At 32.0% G+C, this 21,076-nt stretch overlaps 1 protein-coding gene across 5 annotated transcripts in view; it reads right to left on the bottom strand.

The window, feature by feature from the left end:
• LOC110614210 (proline-rich receptor-like protein kinase PERK3) overlaps positions 1 to 21,076 on the bottom strand; it is a 57,335-nt gene that overhangs the window by 1,723 nt on the left and 34,536 nt on the right. For 2 of the 5 annotated variants that reach the window (XM_043955758.1, XM_043955759.1), the window contains exons 6-7: positions 949 to 1,035; positions 801 to 871 (exon numbers count right to left, since the gene is read on the bottom strand). The exons of 1 other annotated variant lie outside the window; for it this stretch is intronic. In XM_043955758.1, the coding sequence (XP_043811693.1) occupies positions 801 to 871; positions 949 to 1,035 (158 nt within the window). Of the gene's footprint in view, positions 1 to 800; positions 872 to 948; positions 1,036 to 5,902; positions 6,236 to 6,697; positions 6,856 to 21,076 lie in introns of those variants that run through there. 2 more of the 5 variants (XM_021755720.2, XM_043955757.1) reach the window with 2 other exon arrangements.

The following is a 21,076-nucleotide window of genomic DNA, read 5'->3' as shown; positions in this document are numbered from 1 at the left end:
TTTATTACGTCATATAACATAAACTCAAAAGATCTTACAATTTTTTTTTCCATCTTTCTCATATTATAATCCACTTTCATTTTTGAAATAGTAGTTCATTTGTTGTTTTCCTAATATGCCTTCTAATTAATATATCTTGAAAAAGTAAATTTTATTTTAAGAATAGCTTAGTAACATTTGTTTTTTAATTTTTGATAGAGAAATATAAGTAGTGCATTAGAAAAAGACTAAACAAAATTTATTACTTTAATCTCCACGTATTTATTTTTTGAAAAATATTTTAGTTAATAAAAAATATTTTTTATAAAAAAAATTAAACCACTTTTTTAATGACAATCCTATAACCTATGTCTAGGTCTCATAGCTAGGCTATATGAGACATGCAAAAAAAGAGCTATGAATTTTCCCGTTTTGAAGACTCTAATTTTATTCGTCTTCTTTAATTTCATAAATAGCCATCCTATGTAATTAGATGATATCGAAATTCAGACTATAAACTATATAAATGTAAGTTTCTTTATAAAAAAATCACATAATTCACATTCATGTGTTTGGAACGATCAGTTCGATCAAAAAATTTCTTACCACGTATTTCAAATTCTTCAAATTTAATAAATTTTATCAACGTCTACTCTTCAACAAAGTTTTTATTGATATTTTTATTATTATTTGAAATTTATTGACAGTTTTATTAAAACGTGGCGTTGAAATAACAAGTTTAACTTACAAATTCTCTATAAATTTTAGTTATAAATATAAATAATTATATAAAAAACTCTGAAAATTTAAAAAAATATTACCTTTGGGATAAATTTATCACCAAGAAGAATATTAGCACTTTTAATATCTCGATGAATAATTCTGGGTTCACCTAAAGGAATGAATGGAAATATATTAATCAGGAAAAAAAAGAAAATAATAATAATAAAATAAGCTCTGAATACTCACAGATTTCATGCAAGTATTTTAATCCTTCTGCAATGCCTAAAGCAATTTTCAATCTGTCTGACCACTTAATAGTCTGCTTTTCCTTTCCTACAATGTTATTTTCCTCGTATCAAAATGCTGAAGAGAAAAAAAAGATGAAAAAAAAAAAAGGATAATTGTAAGGAATCAACTATTATAGTTGTGTGATTTGAATAAGTCTAAGCTTATTTAGGAAACACATTAGAATTAGGATTTAAGCATTTGAGATGTTGTATTATAATATTTTTCATAAAATTTTATCTCTGGTTTACTTGTATACGGAGGATTGAATATAGTTAAATTTTTGTGTTTATTTTCTTTCTCTTTCACACATGTTGTAATTAATGAATGTATATAATATTTTGTGCTTATTTCAACTCTAATATATATTTTTTAAAAAAGTTTTACCAGCATAATTTATTATATTTTTATATCATAACAATAATTATAATATTGTAAATATTTATAATTATTATGTTTTTATTTTTAATATATTAATAATACTGTAAAGAGAGGTAAGAAAAAAACATCTCAACTATATTGAAATTTGTAAAAAAAGAAGGTTGCGTCTGTACAATGGTCAGTTATACTTATTATAGTCCTTTAATACCGTGGTAAGAAACACGTGAGGAACTAATATAAAAAATAGTCCCTATACTTACAAAAAACAATAAATATGCCCATATTCTAAAATAACATAATATATAGCATCAAACAACATTTATCTATATATGCCCCCTTGCAAGTTGGAACTAAAAGGGAGACCAATGGCAACTTGGAACATAAGTGCTGATGTTGATCTGAAGACAGTGGGTTTGTGAGCAGATTTGCAAGTTGTGTAGTGTTGGAGATATGAGAGGGACTAATGAAGTCTTGCTGAAGTTGTTCACGAACTATGTAACAACCAATTGCAATATGTTTCATACGCTCATGAAAAATTAGGTTGGCCGTAATGTGCAAGGCAGCATTGTTGTCGCAGTAAAGAGTGACTGGCAACTGGATAGGCACCTACAAATCCTGAAAAATATAGAAAATCCAGAGTAGTTCACACAGAGTACTAGTCATCGTCTGATATTCCGCCTCAGCAGAAGACTTGGACACAGTGGGCTGATTGTTGGCTTTTCAAAAAACCAGCAAAGAACCAAAGAATATACAAAATCTAGTAAGGGATTTCCTAGAGAAAGTGCAAGAAGCCCAATCAGAATCACAGTATGCTGTGAGAGGCATTGTTTCAGTGACAGAAAAACTAAGCTTGGTTTATAGTGCTTTTTAAATATGGAAGGACATGCATAGCAGCCTCCCAATGAGGCTTTCTGGGTTGATGCATGAATTGACTTAGATGCTAAATAGCATAACTAAGGCCAAGTCTTGTTAAATTGACATAGAGTAATCTCCCAATCAATCGTCTGTAAGCATGAGTGTCAAGGAAAATATCCCCAACATCCAGAGAAAGATTCAAACCTTTGGGCAAAGGAAAAGGGTCTGGTTTGCATGACTGCACACTAGCATCCTTCAGAATGTCAGAGGTGAATTTAGTTTGGCTTAATATGGTGGCAGTGGAGGATCTAGCCACTTCAAGACCAAGGAAATACTTTAGGAATTCCAAATCTTTAATAGTGAACTTTGAATGCAAGGCATGTTTAATGTCAGTCATGGCAGTGATGGAGGTACCAATGAGAATAATGTCATCCACATATATCAAAAGAGCTAAGAAATAATCATCAGTATGTTTAACAAAGAGGCAATAATTATGAGCAGATTGATTGAAATCCAAGTACTTAAGAAAACTTGAGAACTCAATATTCCATTATCGAGAGGCTTGTTTAAGCCCATATAGAAATCTTTTCAGGTGGTAGACTTGCCCTAGCAAGGCCTTATAATACCCTTGTGGAGGATGCATATAAACTTCTTCTCCTAGAGGGCCATGCAAGAGTGCATTGTTTATGTCAAGTTGGAATACAAGCTATTGTTTCTGAGTAGTCAATGCAATAAGAATTCTGACAACAGCTAGTTTTGCAACAGGAGAAAACCTATCTTTATAGTCTAGGCCTTCTATTTGGTTCTAGCCTTTAGCCACCAAACGAGCCTTAAACTTATTAATTTCACTATTAGGTTTGTATTTCACCTTATACACCCATTTACAATCGATGGCTTTCTTGCCTTTGGGCAAGGTTGTAGCTACCAAGTATTATTTAGTTCCAATGCATGTAACTCATGTTGCATTGTATTGATCCAATTGGGATCTTGGGATGCCTGAGCATAAGTAGTAGGCTCTTGTGTGTGGAAAACATTCAATATAGCTTTGGTGTGAGGATGTGAGGCAAATAGATGAGAGTTAAGGATGGGCAACAATGGTTGCAGAAGCAAGGTTTAGTGGCTTTAGATGACCTCCTAAGACCAAAAGAATAAAAAATAGGTGAAGTGTGAGAGGAAGGAGAGGATAAGGATGGGAACGGTGTATTTTCTAAGTCAGGTATTAGAATAGGTAACACAACATTTGGAATATCTTGTGATGTTATAAAAGGGAAGACATATTCATAGAACACAACATCTCTACTAATAAAGATGTTTCCAGTAGCTAAATCATAAGGCTTATAGGCCTTATGGTTGCTGGCATAGCCAATGAAAGCTGTCTGAATGGATTTTGTGCCAATTTGTCTTTGTGATTACTGGTTTTCGTAGAAAAACAAAGGCATTCAAACTTCTTGAAGTAGAAGTTATCAGGAACTTTCCCATAGAATCGTTGATAAGGACTCTCCCACCCAAATTGAGTCATAGGAAGGTGTAGAGATAAATGTTGTTTAATATTGTATATTATGTTATTTTAAGATATGAGCATATTTACTGACCTCCTGTTGTAAGGAGTTTAATATGTCATTGAGTTCATTTATTTTAGTAGATGTGTCAGGTATATCAAGGGGTGTATCCTTTCCTTCAGGGAGACCCTCAACAGCAGCTACTACCTTTTTTTCATACCCTATGTTTCTATTTGTTTTGAGGGACTGCCCACTAATCTTGGTTTTGGTTTTAAACCACTCATGGTATCCTATAAGTTTGAAACAACCATCAAGAGCAATGTCCCTTTTGATAGTCAGGCTTTTTCTGTCTCCCTTGGTACTGTCCCTGTGTCCTATTTAGTAGGACAAGGGGTTCAATATTCCCACTTATACTTCCTAATATTTTCTTTTGAGACTCAAACTTGAGTACCATAGAGTAAGCCTTATTTATACAGGGTAGCGAGTCCATACCAAGAATCTGGTATCTCACAACCTTGTAGGCATCACTTAAACTCATGAGAAACTACATGAGCTTATTTCTATTATTTATCTCATCAATGGCTTTGGATGGTCCACAGGTACATGGAGGAGGGTTTCCATGGATCCCAATTCATCCTAAAGCCTTTTTAGTTTTGTCAAATAAATAGATGCAGATGTATTGTCTTGAGATATTAAGGAGATCTTCCTATGTAATTCATAAATCATGGTCCCATTACATTCACTAAATCTTTCAGTGATCTCGAGTCAGAGGTCCCTAGCTAAGGTTGTGTAAATGAAGCCATCGACTCATTCTTTAGATATAGAGTTTAATATCCAGAACGTGACTATGAAATCACATAGTTTCCATTGTTCATAGGAATCAGATACTTTATTAGGCACAAAAATTGTATCTTCTATGAATTCTAGTTTCTACTTGGCTCTTAGGACTATTCTAATGGCTCTATACCAAAATCAGAAATTGGTTCCTATCAGAGGAGCTGAAACTAAAACCATACCTGGATGGTTTGAAGATTGGAGAATAAGAGGATCTCCAAGATTTTGAGTCGCGATCTGGCCTTTGTCCTTCGCCCCTGTGGTTGTGCCTTCTTTGCTATTATTTTCTCATTATGCTATTATCAACAAGATGTACTAAACATGCAAGGCTGATCTTGGTGTGAAGGCATGAGATCTGGTAAAAAGAATGACTGATTTTGAGAAGGGAGAAGACGGGGACAAGACATAAAACTTAACCTACTTTAATACCTTGTAGAGAGAGGTAAGAAAAATGCATCTCGACTGTATTAGAACTTGTAAGAGAAGAAGGTTGTGTCTGTACAACCGTCAGTAGGACTTACATATAGTCCTTCAGTACACATGGTGAGAAACACATGAGGAACTAATATCAATGTAAAAACTCGGTCCAAAATGATCCAAATAATTTTTGAATTCATTTTTCACTTGTTTGAAATGGTTAATTCAAATTATTTAGTAGTTTCATACTAATTAATATGTACAATTCCATTTTTTTTTGTAATTTTTCGATTTAGGACGTTTCATTCTCCTCTGCTAAATTTTGCGACGTTCTCGTCGCAACTGAATCGGATACAATTACTAAATCAGAACCATACTCTCGGGTATTGTGGTTTACTAGTATCTCGGGTGGTTCTATCTCGTCTTGTACGGGTAACCCTTCCTCACAGACCCACCGGCTTTGTACAATTTAAGGTAACTCTGATGTCAATTGTAACAGTCTGGCCCAAACTCACTCAAATAACTTTTAAATTCATTTTTCACTTGACCCAAAATAATTAACTAAAATTATTTAATAAATTTGTACTAACTATTATATACAATTTTATTTTTTCGTAATTTATGGATGTAAAGTGTTTGAATAAAAAATGTTTCTACACTTAAAAAACAGCAAATATGCCTATATCCTAAAATAACATAATATACAGCATTAAATCGCATTTATCTCAACAAATACTTTTATTTTTATGTTGTTAATATGTATTTTTTAAAAATTTTTAATATTACAAGTAATTTAATATTAAGAATAATTAGTAATTTAATATAATTATATTAAATCACCATAATTAATTTTAGTAATTTTATTATTGTCTTGCTCTTTTTGACTTACATATATATGGTGTTGAAAAATAATTAGGAAAAGGACTAACCATGCAAACAAGACTTCAAAGAGTTGTTGGGAACAAACTCATAAACAAGCAATCTGTTGGATGCATCATTGCAGTATCCTATCACCTTCACAATATTTTGGTGAGGCTTAATGCGGCCGAGGATTTCAGCCTCCACCTTATATTGATTTCTCGCCAGTTTCTCATCCTCTGGATTAGCTTGATGTTTAAACCTCTTAATTGCAACAACTTCACCATTTGGAAGTTCTCCTTTAAAAACTTCACCTGTAAGACCATCGCCTAGCCGATTGTTGTCGCTAATGGAGAAATAACGAGCTGCTTTTGCTAGTTCTTCATGAGAAAACGTCCGAACACCTGAACTACATAATATAATTAAATATGAACATTCTACTTATTTCTTGTTAATCAAAACATATCAATTAAGAAAAAAAAAACCATTTTCTCTGTTAGCAACTGCCTCAATTGGAATAGCACTTTTCTCTATGATCTCCAAAAGAAAATAAAAATCAAGAACTTATATGTGGGATAATTATGTGCAAGATGAAACTTCAAAAGATATTATATAACTTTTTCTGCGCTGATATTTGCCTGAATTGCAATAGCAGTTTCCTCTTTGATCTCTAAACGAAAATAAAATAGAAAAAAAATTAAGAACTGTGTATGCAAGATGAAAGTTCACAAGATATTGTATACCTTGTTCTTTATTGACAGTTGCCTCAATTGGAATAGAACTTTCTTCTATGATTTTCAAAAGAAAATAAAATAGAAGAAAAATCAACAACTTATTAGATGCTAAAAAAAAAAAACGGTGATTACCGTTTTTCCTCCTATTCCCCCGCCCACAGAAGCAACAGCCAGGCGTCATGGCTGCCCGCTAGGTTTCTTCCAGGCGTGCTGCTAAACTTGGGAGAAAATGAGAAAGGAGCAAGGTTTTATTTTTATCTTATAATATGTATTAACCACTGTCCTTCCTTTTTTTTTAATTAGAAATACTTATATGATATTTTATCTTTATCTTTATCTATTTTATTTTTTTAATTCCTAGGCCAGTTGTATTTTTGTGAATCCAGCTAGCTAATGGAAAGATGCTCACATGAAAAATAGGTATGCTTTATCGTTTTTATAATTTTTTTATTATACTTTTTATTTTTTATTTATATTTTATATCGAGTAATTGTAACACATTCAAATAATAAGATAGTATTCGCTGCCAACTTGCTTTTGCCTCAATTATTGAATAAGACGAAATATTATAAATATCGAAGTCTTTAAATATTAATTAATAAATACAAGTTGACGAAGACTCGTGGAATAAAATTCTACAAGTCAATGAAGACACCTAACCAAAATATAGTAATAATTGAATTTTTTTCGCGCCTTTTCCAACTTATTAAGTTCAAGTTGACGAAGACTCGTCGAATAATTATTTTCCGCAGGTCTCTGTTAAAGTAAAAAAAAAACTCACGTGAATATATTAATATTATTTTGAGAGAAAATGTCAATAAAAATTCAATCAAATAAAGTGTCAATAAAAAAAATAAAATTTAGAGAGAAAATATATATTACCTTGATTAATTTAAATTTTTTTAATTAAATTAAATTGACTGATTTCATTTTTAATTATTGCTATATCACAAATGATATGAGAGATTGAATTTACTGAATATATCTTAAAACTAAAATTTATTTAAATAAAAATTTAATAATAAAATTTGACTAAATGTCTCAAACCAAGATGAGACGTTCCTTGTTTGAATTAATTTTCAAGGTGGAATGAATATTTATTTAATATTTTCATAGCAATAAATGATTTAAAAATAAAAAGAAAGATATAAAGCTGTCCAATTATATGTATATATAGACAAAGACCAAAAGCTAATTGGCCACATTTTTATAGCAATAATGATTAAAAAATAAATTAAAGATATATATAAAGACAATAAAGCTCCCATATGCACAGACCGAGACCGAGAGCTACTTGTCATAATAAACTATTCAGTATTTTGTCGATTGCAATTAAAAAAATCCTGTTTTCTTTTCTGATCATCATCCTTCCCTTAGCTGGATTCATGATTAATACGAAAGAAGAAATATTAATTTGTTTTTTTAGATTTTTTTTTTTTAAAAAATCTGTTCGATATTATATTGGCGTTTGGAAAAAAATATTTTACTATATTTTATCAGTAAATATTTTACGCCGTCCTGTCTTTTACGCTGTCCTGTCCTGTCCTGTCAACCATAAACAAAAATATATATATATATATTTTACGCTCCACAACTTGGGAGAAAAGCTAAACAAATTGAGCAAAGCTACCAATAAGTCACAAATGGCGGGAATACTATAACAAAAGCTGTCCTGTCTTTTAATCATGTGACCATCTTTCAATCAGCTGGATTTATGGTAATATAATAATAATATATAAGACCATTGTTGGATTCTCACGAAGGTTCTTGAAGTGGTGGAGTAACTTTTGTGGAGTTGTTTATGCTGGAGGGAACATCTCTAGAATTGGTCATGTGTTCTAATTTCTAGGTGATAACAGTTCCACATGGGCGAAGTTGCTCCTTTTTTTGTTGGTATATGATCACAGGAATTTCTGTCTACAAGAGTGAGGCTAAAATTATTCTATTTTAATAATCACCGATAAGTGATGTGATATCTTGAAGATGCGATTAAAGGACACGTAGAATGATCGGACTGAAAAAGTTGTCTTAAAAAATAAATAGTCGATAATTAATAGATAATTTATAGGCTGCTTTTTTTATTAATTTTAATTTTAAAATTTATTTCTCATATAACGCTTCACATATTATTTTATAATTTAATTTTTTAATTTATATTATTTTTATGTGAAACTGTAAAATAAAACTCTTTAAAATTTTGCTTTTTTTTTTAACAATTTTTTTACAAATTAAAAGTGAATTTTAAGAGATATATAAGAGATAAATATAAATTTAAATAACATTGTAAGTGGAGTAAAGTTTTAAAGTTAATTTAAACTTAATATTGATATTATTTTTTAATTAAAATGAATGAGTGTTTGATAAAAATATTCGATATAATATAAAATCATTGATATATTAAATTTATATTCTCGTCTTAAAAATTATCTGGTAATTATCGAAATCTACTGTTTTATTATATTTATCTAAATTTAAAAGTTTGAATTTGATGAGAAATGTATTTACCAAAAATTTTTCTGAATGCGAAGTATCGTCCAACCCAAATAATTATCAATATTTTTTTTGACAGATGCGAGGTATCATCTAATCTAAATAATTATCATTTAGATTATAATTATTTTATCAAATAATATAATAAAATCATAACAGTTAAATTTAATATTAGAATTAAATATTAAATCTACAATAATAAAAAAATTTCATAAATAAAATCTTTAACGACCATAAAATTTTTTAAAATTTAAATTTATTTTACAATAAATTAAATATAAAAAAAAATGGATGTTAATTATCTCATTAGATCACCATTCCACATGTAATTTACATAGAATTATGAAGTTTAATTATCTTATTAGATCATAAAAAAGCAAAATAAAAATGTCTATCTTCTAAAAGTGTCTTCTAAAAGTAGCATCAAGCAACAAAATTAAAGAATGGTGTTCCGATTCAAGTAAGCTTTCATGAATAACATAAACTCGAGGAAAATATTTGTGTCACTCATTAGAGACTAAAGCACGATCAAGACATTATTAAATAGCTTGATCTTCAAAATGCTTATTAAAGCGTGTATAAGCAAAACCTTTACATTCTATCTCCATCAAGGCAATTGATTGAATAAAATCATTAAGTCTATTATTTAAGAAAAACGTATCTCACATCCCCTAATTTATCGTCCTAACACCTAATCACATTAAAATCGTCAATACAACACCATAAAATGTCATGAGAACCTCGAAAGCATAGTAAATCATTTCATAAAAGAGCTCTATTACTTCGATCAAGATAATTATAAACAAAAGTTATTTACCATTTGAAATTTATATGAACTAATTGTATCTGACAATCCATAAAATATTGTGAAGCAATCTGCGGTTTCAACAAAATTAAATTCCTCCATAATGAAAGACCCCTGTCTTGCCCATTGGATCAACAAAAATCGAAAAAGGATACTCATATTGTCGTTGTAAACGTTGCATATATGCACACTAATTCTTAATCTCCATAACAAAGACAATACAGTATCTATATTTATGAATAAGCTCTTTCAAAGCTTTTATTGCCAAGAATAACAACTACCTTGGCAATTCCATGCTAAAGATGTCATATTGACTAATCACAAAACTCAAAATACAGAAGCAAAATGAGAGGCTCAATTGTAAAAAACCACTACTATAAAATCTGTAGCTTTAATTGTCTCCGACAGAAGCATTGTTGCCATGTTAATAAAGGGTATCAGGCTCCGTAATCACAAGCTCTGTGGATTTTGCCAGATTCCTGCTTGGTTCCTTTCACAATCAACCATTGACTGATTTAGTATTTTTTTTTCTTCACACAAAAATAAATATTATTTTACACACATACTTTTATTTTATTAATATAATCATATGAACATTTTACCTGATACAACCATTATATTTTATAATTTTCCGCTTTATAGCACCGCCGGCCTTGGGGCCTCTGGTAATGGAGCGTAGGGTGATCCTTGATATAGGTACCAGGTGTCATTTCTCAGCCATATATAATCCATAGGTTCTTTATTTCCTTTTAAGTACTTCAATCACAAAACATATAAACACAATTTTTTTAACATTTAAAGTGGCTATCATATAATTAAACTATAAATTCTTCCGTTTGATTTATATCAAAATCAAGCTTTGACAGAAATAAAATCATGTACCAACGATTGAATTTTCAGAGCAATAATTTTTTTCAAAAAAGGGTTGCTGACAATAAGTTTTTCTTTAACAAAAAATTCAATATCTCTTATGCATGCTGATTAGTGATTATAATTTATAATACACTATTCATTAAGAAACTGTGTGTGCTTAACAATTTATTTATTTGATTTTCCATTGTATTTCAGTTTCAAAAAGTGTCTTACATAAGTTAAAATGATATAATAATAATAATGAGCTCAGAAACAAAAATATAATCTCTAACTTGATCTTTGTACTTACTTGGCTCATTTTTGGACCTATGTCATAGGTTTATAGATACAAGCTGCCTGCACAATAAATCACTCGACTCATTTCTTTTTTGCTATTGTCCTTTTGTAATTTCAAATCAACAAGATTATCCAAATCTTCTTTATTATCTGTTTTCAGAACTTGATTGAAAGGAAAAAGTGTCTGAAATTTAAAAAATATAAAGTGAATGATATTCAAATTGATGCACAAAGGTTACTTAAATATTTCATTAAGCAGAAAAAAGATATTAGTTTCTACTTCTTTTTAATTATACTGGCAATTTTTTTAAAAAAAAGTACATACCCAATTAACTAAGCGCTCATTGTCTCCAAGTATGGCAAATTTCCCTGTAATTAACTCCAAAAGAACAACGCCAAATGAAAAGACATCAGACTTTTCAGTGAGCTTCCCTCTCAGATCAGCTATGTAATACTCAGGAGGTTCATAACTGCACTTTGAAAAAGTTTGCATGAGAATATGAAAACTAAGGCAAGGCAAGGAAAGGTGATAAGTTTAGGTAAGAAACAGAAACAATTAATCTTACGAAATAGTTCCCCTTGGGCCAGTAGAAACGTGAGTATGAGAACTCATAAATTCTTTGGCAAGACCAAAATCTCCAATCTATAAAAAATTAATGAAGAATTTATTGATATATAAGTAAGTTTATTACGTCATATAACATAAACTCAAAAGATCTCCTTACAATTTTTTTTCCATCTGTCTCATATTATAATCCACTTTCATTTTTGAAATAGTAGTTCATTTGTTGTTTTCCTAATATGCCTTCTATTTAATATATCTTGAAAAAGTAAATTTTATTTTAAGAATAGCTTAGTAACATTAGTTATTTAATTTTTAATAGAGAAATATAAGTAGTGCATTAGAAAAAGACTAAACAAAATTTATTACTTTAATCTCCACGTATTTATTTTTTGAAAAATATTTTAGTTAATAAAAAATATTTTTTTATAAAAAAAATTAAACAACTTTTTTAATGACGTACCGAATCTCAATTTCAAATTTACTCCCTTTTCTCGATTGACAATAGACAGGGTAAGTGAGTATCGATCCCACCTTAATCTTGTTTAATTTAGATGACAAATTTAAAATAAAAGAATAGTTTAATCCAAAAAGTGAGAATAAGAGAATTTTTTAATGAGAGGAGTTTTGTCTTGGACAAGCCTGTAAAAATAAACTAAAAAGAAAAAAAAAATAAATAAATAATGTAATTGAAAATTGAGAAACAAACAGTTGATCATTGGTTAGAAAACAAAATATTTCTTATTATTATCTATTGTTTGGTTATAGTGGTCAAACACGCGAATCCCACCAATTCTTCCTTATAAATAAATTAATTCACTTCGCGCTTAAATAAATTCCGTAGTTAACTAACAATCCTAACACGCGTGTAAATTTAATTAGTTAACTGCATTAAGAGAAGAACCCAAACTTGATCAATAAAAACACGCATTTTATTTAAATCAAATCCACTAATTTCTTAATATAAACTAATATATTAATTGTCACTTGTTATTAATCCAATTAAATAATTACGGATTTAATTAGATTAATTAGCAATATGTTGTCTTCCCAAGAGATTCAATGGGCCTCTTGAATTCTCAAGAAAACAACAATGGAGGCGGTGTTCCTCGAATTCAGAAATTAATAGAAAATAGAAAATAAGATGAAAAGAATTAAAGTGCATAACCTCAACTGAAAAATAATTGTTTAGCCACTCATGGCCATAATAAAATTATAACAACTAAACAAAAGAAGAAGAAAAAGAAAAATGGAGGAGAGAGTGGGGGCAGCAAGAGAGGAAATGAGGGTGAGAGGTAGAATATGTTCCCCTAGGTTGAATGCTAGGAGCCTTTATATAGGTACAAAAAGATAAAACTTAATAATTAAAATAAAATCTATTATTCCTATATTATCTCTATCATAATCTTATTTCTATCATCATCTTATCTCTACCCTCATCTGATTGAGTTTGTTTCAACTTGACCCATTTGAATCTGATCTTATCATTGCTTAGGTGGCAAAATCTATCTTTATCTTCCCATCGATTGTAACTTTCCAGTATAAAAATCCTTTAATTTTCAGCCTTTTTTTTTTCATTTTTTCAACTTCTGCTCACTAACCTGTTCAAAATCAAATTCAAATTAAAATTTAAATATTTATATTAAAATTATAGTAAAATCAAGAAATTAAATGAGGAAAAAAAAGTGAATTTTGCAACTTATCAATGACAATCCTATAACCTATGTCTAGGTCTCATAGCTAAGCCATGAGGCATGCAAAAAAAGAGCTATGAATTTTCCCGTTTTGAAGACTCTAATTTTATTCGTCCTCTTTAATTTCATAAATAGCCATCCTATGTAATTAGATGATATCAAAATTCAAACTATAAACTATATAAATGTAAGTTTCTTTATAAAAAAATCACATAATTCACATTCATGTGTTTAGAACGATCAGATTGATTAAAAAATTTCTTACCACGTATTCCAAATTCTTCAGATTTAATAAATTTTATCAACGCCTACTCTTCAACAAAGTTTTTATTAATATTTTTATTATTATTTGAAATTTATTGACAGTTTTTTTAAAACATGGCATTGAAATAACAAGTTTAACTTACAAATTCTCCATAAATTTTAGTTATAAATATAAATAATTATATAGAAAAAGTCTGAGAATTTAAAAAAATATTACATTTGGGATAAATTTATCACCAAGAAGAATATTAGCACTTTTAATATCTCGATAAATAATTTTGGGTTCACTTAAAGGAATGAATGGAAATATATTAATCAGGAAAAAAAGAAAATAATAATAATAAAATAAGCTCTGAATACTCACAGATTTCATGCAAGTATTTTAATCCTTCTGCAATGCCTAAAGCAATTTTCAATTTGTCTAACCACTTAATAGTCTGCTTTTCGTTTCCTGCAATGTTATTTTCCTAGTATCAAAATGAAGAAGAGAAGAAAAAGATGAAAAAAAAAAAAAGATAATTGTAAGGAATCAACTATTATAGTTGTGTGATTTGAATAAGTCTAAAAAAAAAAAAAGATAATTGTAAGGAATCAACTATTATAGTTGTGTGATTTGAATAAGTCTAAGCTTATTTAGGAAACACATTAGAATTAGGATTTAAGCGTTTGAGATGTTGTATTATAATATTTTTCACAAAATTTTATCTCTGATTTACTTGTATACGGCGAATTGAATATAGTTAAATTTTTGTGTTTATTTTCTTTCTCTTTCACACATGTTGTAATTGATGAATGTATTATGTATATAATATTTTGTGCTTATTTCAACTCTGATATATATTTTTTAAAAAAGTTTTACTAGTATAATTTATTATATTTTTATATCATAACAATATATATATATATATTATTGTAAATATTTATAATTATTATGTTTTTATTTTTAATATATTAATAATACTGTAAAGAGAGGTAAGAAAAAAAACATTTCAACTATATTGAAATTTGTAAAAAAAGAAGGTTGCGTCTGTACAATGGTCAGTTAGACTTGTATATAGTCTTTTAATATCGTGGTGAGAAACACGTGAGGAACTAATATAAAAAAATAGTCCTTGTACTTACAAAAACAATAAATATGCCCATATTCTAAAATAATATAATATATAGCATTAAACAACATTTATTTCTATATGCCCCTTGTAAGTTGGAACTAAGATGGAGACCAATGGCAACTTAGAACATAAGTGCTGATGTTGATATGAAGACAGTGGCTTTGTGAGCAGATTTGCAAGTTGTGCAGTGTTGGAGATACGAGAGGGACTAATGAAGCCTCGTTGAAGTTGTTCACGAACTATGTAACAACCAATTACAATATGTTTCATACGCTCATGAAAAATTGGGTTGGCCGTAATGTGCAAGGCAGCATTGTTGTCGCAATAAAGAGTGACTGGCAACTGGATAGGCACCTACAAGTCTTGAAAAATGTAGAAAATCCAGAGTAATTCACACAGAGTACTAGTCATCGCTCGATATTCTGCCTCAGCAGAAGACTTGGACACAGTGGGCTGATTATTGGTTTTCCAAAAAACCAGCAAAGAACCAAAGAATATACAAAATCTAGTAAGGGATTTCCTAGAGAAAGTGCAAGAAGACCAATCAGAATCACAGTATACTGTGAGAGGCATTGTTTCAGTGACAGAAAAACTAAGCTTGGTTTATAGTGCCTTTTAGATATGGAAGGACATGCAGCCTCCCAATGAGGCTTTCTGGGTTGAATATGAATTGACTTAGATGATGAATAGCATAACTAAGGCCAAGTCTTGTTAAATTGACATAGAGTAATCTCCCAATCAATCGTCTGTAAGCATGAGTGTCAGGGAAAATATCCCCAACATCCAGAGAAAGATGCAAACCTTTGGGCAAAGGAAAAGGGCTTGGTTTGCATGACTGCACACTAGCATCCTTCAGAATGTCACAGGTGAATTTAGTTTGGCTTAATATGGCGGCAGTGGAGGATCTAGCCACTTCAAGACCAAGCAAATACTTTAGGAATTCCAAGTTTTTAATAGTGAACTTTGAATGCAAGACATGTTTAATGTCAGTCATGGCAGTGAAGAAGGTACCAGTGAGAATAACACCATCCACATATATCAAAAGAGCTAAGAAATAATTATCAGTATGTTTAACAAAGAGGCAATAATCATAAGCAGATTGATTGAAATCCAAGTACTTAAGAAAACTTGAGAACTCAATATTCCATTATCGAGAGGCTTGTTTAAGCCCATATAAAAATCTTTTCAGGTGGTAGACTTGCCCTAGCAAGGCCTTATAATACCCTTGTGGAGGATGCATATAAACTTATTCTCCTAGAGGGCCATGCAAGAGTGCATTGTTTATGTCAAGTTGGAATACAAGCCATTGTTTCTGAGTACTCAATGCAATAAGAATTCTGACAACAGCTAGTTTTGCAACAGGAGAAAACCTGTCTTTATAGTCTAGACCTTCTATTTGGTTGTAGCCTTTAGCCACCAAACGAGCTTTAAACTTATTAATTTCACCATTGGGTTTGTATTTCACCTTATACACCCATTTACAATCGATGGCTTTCTTGCCTTTGGGTAAGGTTGTAGCTACCAAGTATTATTTAGTTCCAATGCATGCAACTCATGTTGCATTGCATTGATCCAATTGGGATCTTGGGATGCATGAGCATAAGTAGTTGGCTCTTGTGTGTGGAAAACATTCAATATAGGTCTGGTGTGAGGATGTGAGGCAAATAGATGAGAGTGAAGGATGGGCAACAATGGTTGCAGAAGTAAGGTTTAATGGCTTTAAATGACCTCCTAGGACCAGAAGAATAAAAAATAGGTGAAGTGTGAGAGGAAGGAGAGGATAAGGGTGGGAATGGTGTATTTTTTAAGTAAGGTATCAGAATAGGTAACACAACATTTGGAATATCTTGTGATGTTGTAAAAGGGAAGACATATTCATAGAACACAACATCTCTACTAATAAAGATGTTTCCTGTAATACCCGGCTAGACTCCGGTATCGGAATTCCTACCGTCCGGTGGAATCTCGAATGTCGGAGACCTCTAGAAGGGTAGAACCATACTTTCATAAAATGTTTTCATGTTTTTAATGGTTTTAAAGTATGAAACTAAATGAGTTTTTGCATGAAAATAGCATTGGAGGAAAACCCAGGTTCGGCCGCCGAAAGTCAAGTTCGGCCGCCGAACATACATGCGTTTTGAAGGCACGTTAGGCCCCCGAAAGCATGAGTTAGGGAAGTCCAGGTTCGGCCGCCGAAAGTCAAGTTCGGCCGCCGAACATTGCATGGATGCGGAGGCACATTCGGCCCCCGAACGTGGCCTGGCCAGCCACCTATAAAAGGGGCACTTAGCCGAAATGGGTGAGCTTTCTCCCATTTTCGGCCACGGCAAGCTTCCGACCTTCCCTTTGCAAATCTTGTGTTTTTCCTCCAAATCCCCACCATTTTTCTTGAGTTTTAAGCTTGCATTGAAGGTTTTGAGCTTTTAAACCAAGTTTTGAAGCCTTGGGAACTCGGGAGCTCATTTTCGTGAATCTCCAAGTTCGAGTCGTCTTCCTCTCGATCTTCAAGAGGTGAGGGCCGATCTTAAGCTCCTTATATGTTTTAAAGAAGTTTTAAGAAGTTTTATAGGGTAGAATGGCATGTATAGGGTTGTATGAGTTTTTAGGCTAATGTTAGGTTTTATGTGATTTTTGAGCAATGTGGCATGTTTGAGTATGTTTGAAGTGTTGTAGTTGGGGTATATGCTTGTTTGAGGCCCCTAGGAGCTTGTATGCATGTTTTGGTTGAGTGGTATGCATGATTGGTGAGTTTGGAGGCGAAAATGCACAAAGGAGCCAAGTTTCTGCCCTTTGGCAGAAACCAGGTTCGGCAGCCGAAGGCACTTTCGGCCGCCGAACATGGCTGGGGAGGCAGGCCTTTCGGCTGCCGAAGTTGCCCCCGAAAAGAGACTTTCGTCTCTGTCTGGCACTTTCGGCCGCCAAAGGTGCCGCCGAACCTACCTGAGTTTCGTCTCTGTCCAGGACTTTCGGCCGCCGAAGGTGTTAGGAAATCCGGAGATTAATTGCAATCTAATTGCGCAGCGGAAAAATAAAATTTTGGATTTCCTTTCCCAGAATCCGAGTGCTCCGTTTAAATCATAAGAAAGATGTGAGACTAACCTGTTAATCTCGTAGTGAAGATACACTAGCGGACTGATGGTGCTGCCTTTTCAAACGAACACCCTCTATGGTATTCACACGAACGTCTTCTATCCTTCTAGAGTGCTAGCTCTTTTCAAGATGGATAGATTATGTGTTCTATGATCTACAATCTTTTAGATTGAGTTTTCTCAAAACTTTTACAAAACCAAAAAAACCACCTACTCAATCTGTAGAAGGAGTATTTATAGGCCTCAGTCTTTTTATTTTCCCACAACTCTTTTCCTAAAAGAGTTGTGCTTAGAACCCACTATCACAATCTCACAGATACTCAAATATCTTTATGTGATAGAGTCCTTTATCTGTAACACTTACAGATAGACTGCAGATCTTTTAAATATTATTATCTCATAATAATAAATTATTATTATTAATAATAATAACACTTATTATTATTAATTATATTAATAATTAATATTAATAATAATATTAATAATAATAACACTTTATTATTATTAATTATACTAATGGGCTTTTAGCCCATTAATATAGCACATCAACAACGTTCTTGTGTGTGACCCAATAGGCTCATATTAATTGGCAATAGGCCCAGTCCAACAAGGCCTATAAATCATAAGTGGCCTCTAGCAAGACATTATGACTACCCAACTAATATGAGGATCAATAGTCCGATAAAGCCTATTAAATAGAACATGTATTAATCCCTTTGTCTCACGATATCTAGTTTGAACATAAGTCATGGTCAATGTCAAACTTATAATGTTCAAACTTATGATTTCTCGATCTCTAAGTAGACTGATAAATTCAAATGATATTGATCACACTATCAATTCATTTGAGCACGGCCATGCATTTCTCAGTCTCACTTATCGAAGGGCCCAGAAGATATCTCTCTCATAAAGAGGGACAAATCCTATCTTGATTGTTCATTTTCCTCTACATAATTTCTATTATGTTCAATCATAACCTTTATGATTGTCCGATTAAAGACAACGTTTGATTATGTCAAAACATAATAGTCCTTATGTTGGAAACTATGACAATCTCAAGTCAAAGGATTAAGACATAACTACTTTGAGATTCACTTATGACAATGACCCATGTAGTGATCTCAATGCGGGTCCATCCAATACTTTGTTCTCCAACAAGTATTTATGATTATTGAATTATATCAACATATACATAATCATCTCATGATTATCAATCAATAACCATACCAGTTATATTATTATCATCATAATAATAAATAACCAGGGATGATAATCATTATTATGTAACATGCAAACAAATAATAATGATAAAAACCTCTTTTATTAATAACCAAAACGACATACAAAAAGGTCCAAGATAATGGCCTAGGGCATATACACTAACAATCTCCCACTTGCACTAGGCCTAATCATACAAGTATATAATACTTATAGACCTAGTGTGCTGATCATGCTTGACCTGTGAAAGAAGCTTAGTCAGTGGATCTGCAATGTTGTCATTTGTGTCTACTTTGCATATTTTGATATCTCCTCTATCAATGATCTCTCGAATAAGGTGATATCGTCTGAGTATATGTTTAGATCTCTGGTGAGATCTGGGCTCCTTTGCCTGTGCTATGGCACCGTTATTATCACAATAAAGGTCCATAGGTTTTGCAATGCTGGAAACCATTCCCAACTCTGAGATGAATTCCTTCAACCAGACTGCCCTTTTAGCTGCATCTGATGCTGCTATATACTTAGCTTCTATTGTAGAATCTGCTATAGTGCTATGCTTGGAACTCTTCCAACTAACAATTCCACCATTTAAATTGAATACGAATCCTGACTGCGATCTGAAGTCATCTATGTCGGTTTGGAAACTAGCATCTGTGTAACCACTTACAACTAGCTCGTCTTCCAATCCTCCATAAACTAGGAATGCATCCTTAGTCCTTCTAAGGTACTTTAGGATATTCTTAACAGCTGTCCAGTGACTCTCACCGGGATCTGTCTGATATCTGTTTGTTGTGCTCAAGACATATGAGACGTCTGGTCTAGTACATAACATGGCATACAAGATAGATCCAATAGCGGAAGCATAAGGGATCTTATTCATCCGTTCTCGCTCATCAGATGTCATAGGACATTGATTCTTGCTAAGATGAATACCATGAGACATGGGCAAGAATCCTCTTTTGGAATCTTGCATGCTGAACCTTTTCAGCACCTTGTCAATATAAGTACTTTGACTCAGACCGATTATCCTCTTGGATCTATCCCTATAGATCTTAATACCAAGGATATATGCGGCCTCACCTAAGTCCTTCATTGAAAAAGAATTCCCTAACCAAGTCTTAACCTTTTGCAAGGTAGGGATATCATTTCCAATGAGTAATATGTCATCCACATATAGAACTAGTAACACAACTGCACTCCCACTAACCATCTTGTAAACACAAAATTCATCTTCATCAATGAGTAAAAGTTCACGATTATCAGTCATGAGAAATCCATATCTCTCAGGCTGATGACGTGTCTTATCAGATCTGCATGGGACTTGTGTCACCCTTTCAGTCTCCACAACTGTTTGTGGTATTGGAAGTGGTTCTACTGGCGGTTCAATGCTCTCTTGTGGTGCTTGAGTTTTCTCAAGTCGCACTGTACTCCCACTGAATCTCTGAGAGATAAATTCCTTTTCCAAAAAGGTACCATTTCAAGCAACAAACACTTTGTTCTCTGAGGGAATATAGAAATAGTATCCTTTGGTTTCCTTAGGATACCCCACAAAATTGCACTTGATAGATTTTGGAGCTAACTTATCTGAAACTGGGCGTTTCACATAAGCCTCACAACCCCAAATCTTAAGGAAAGACAAATTGGGCATCTTGCCAGTCCATAACTCATATGGTGTCTTTTCAACCGCTTTCGATGGTACTCGGTTTAAAATAAATGCAGCTGTTTCCAAGGCGTAACCCCAAAACTATAAAGGGAGATCTGTTTGACTCATCATAGATTGAACCATATCTAATAAAGTTCGAATTTTCCTTTTAGAAACACCAATCCATTGTGGATTTCTTGGAGGAGTTAATTGTGAAACAATTCCACAGTTTTTAAGATGTTCATCAAACTCTTGGCTCAAATATTCACCACCTCGATCAGATCGAAGCATCTTAATAGTTCTACCAAGTTGATTTTGTACTTTATTTTGAAAAGTTCTAAACATTTCAAAAGATTCATGCTTATGTTTCATTAGGTAGACATAGCCATACCTACTGAAATCATCAGTGAATGTAATGAAGTACTGATAACCTTCCCTGACACTAATGCTTAGTGGGCCACATGCATCTGTATGCATTAAGCCCAA

Source organism: Manihot esculenta, chromosome 4, assembly GCF_001659605.2.
Source record: "Manihot esculenta cultivar AM560-2 chromosome 4, M.esculenta_v8, whole genome shotgun sequence".
Taxonomy (NCBI): Eukaryota; Viridiplantae; Streptophyta; class Magnoliopsida; order Malpighiales; family Euphorbiaceae; genus Manihot; species Manihot esculenta.
This window is presented reverse-complemented; position numbering and strand designations above follow the sequence as displayed.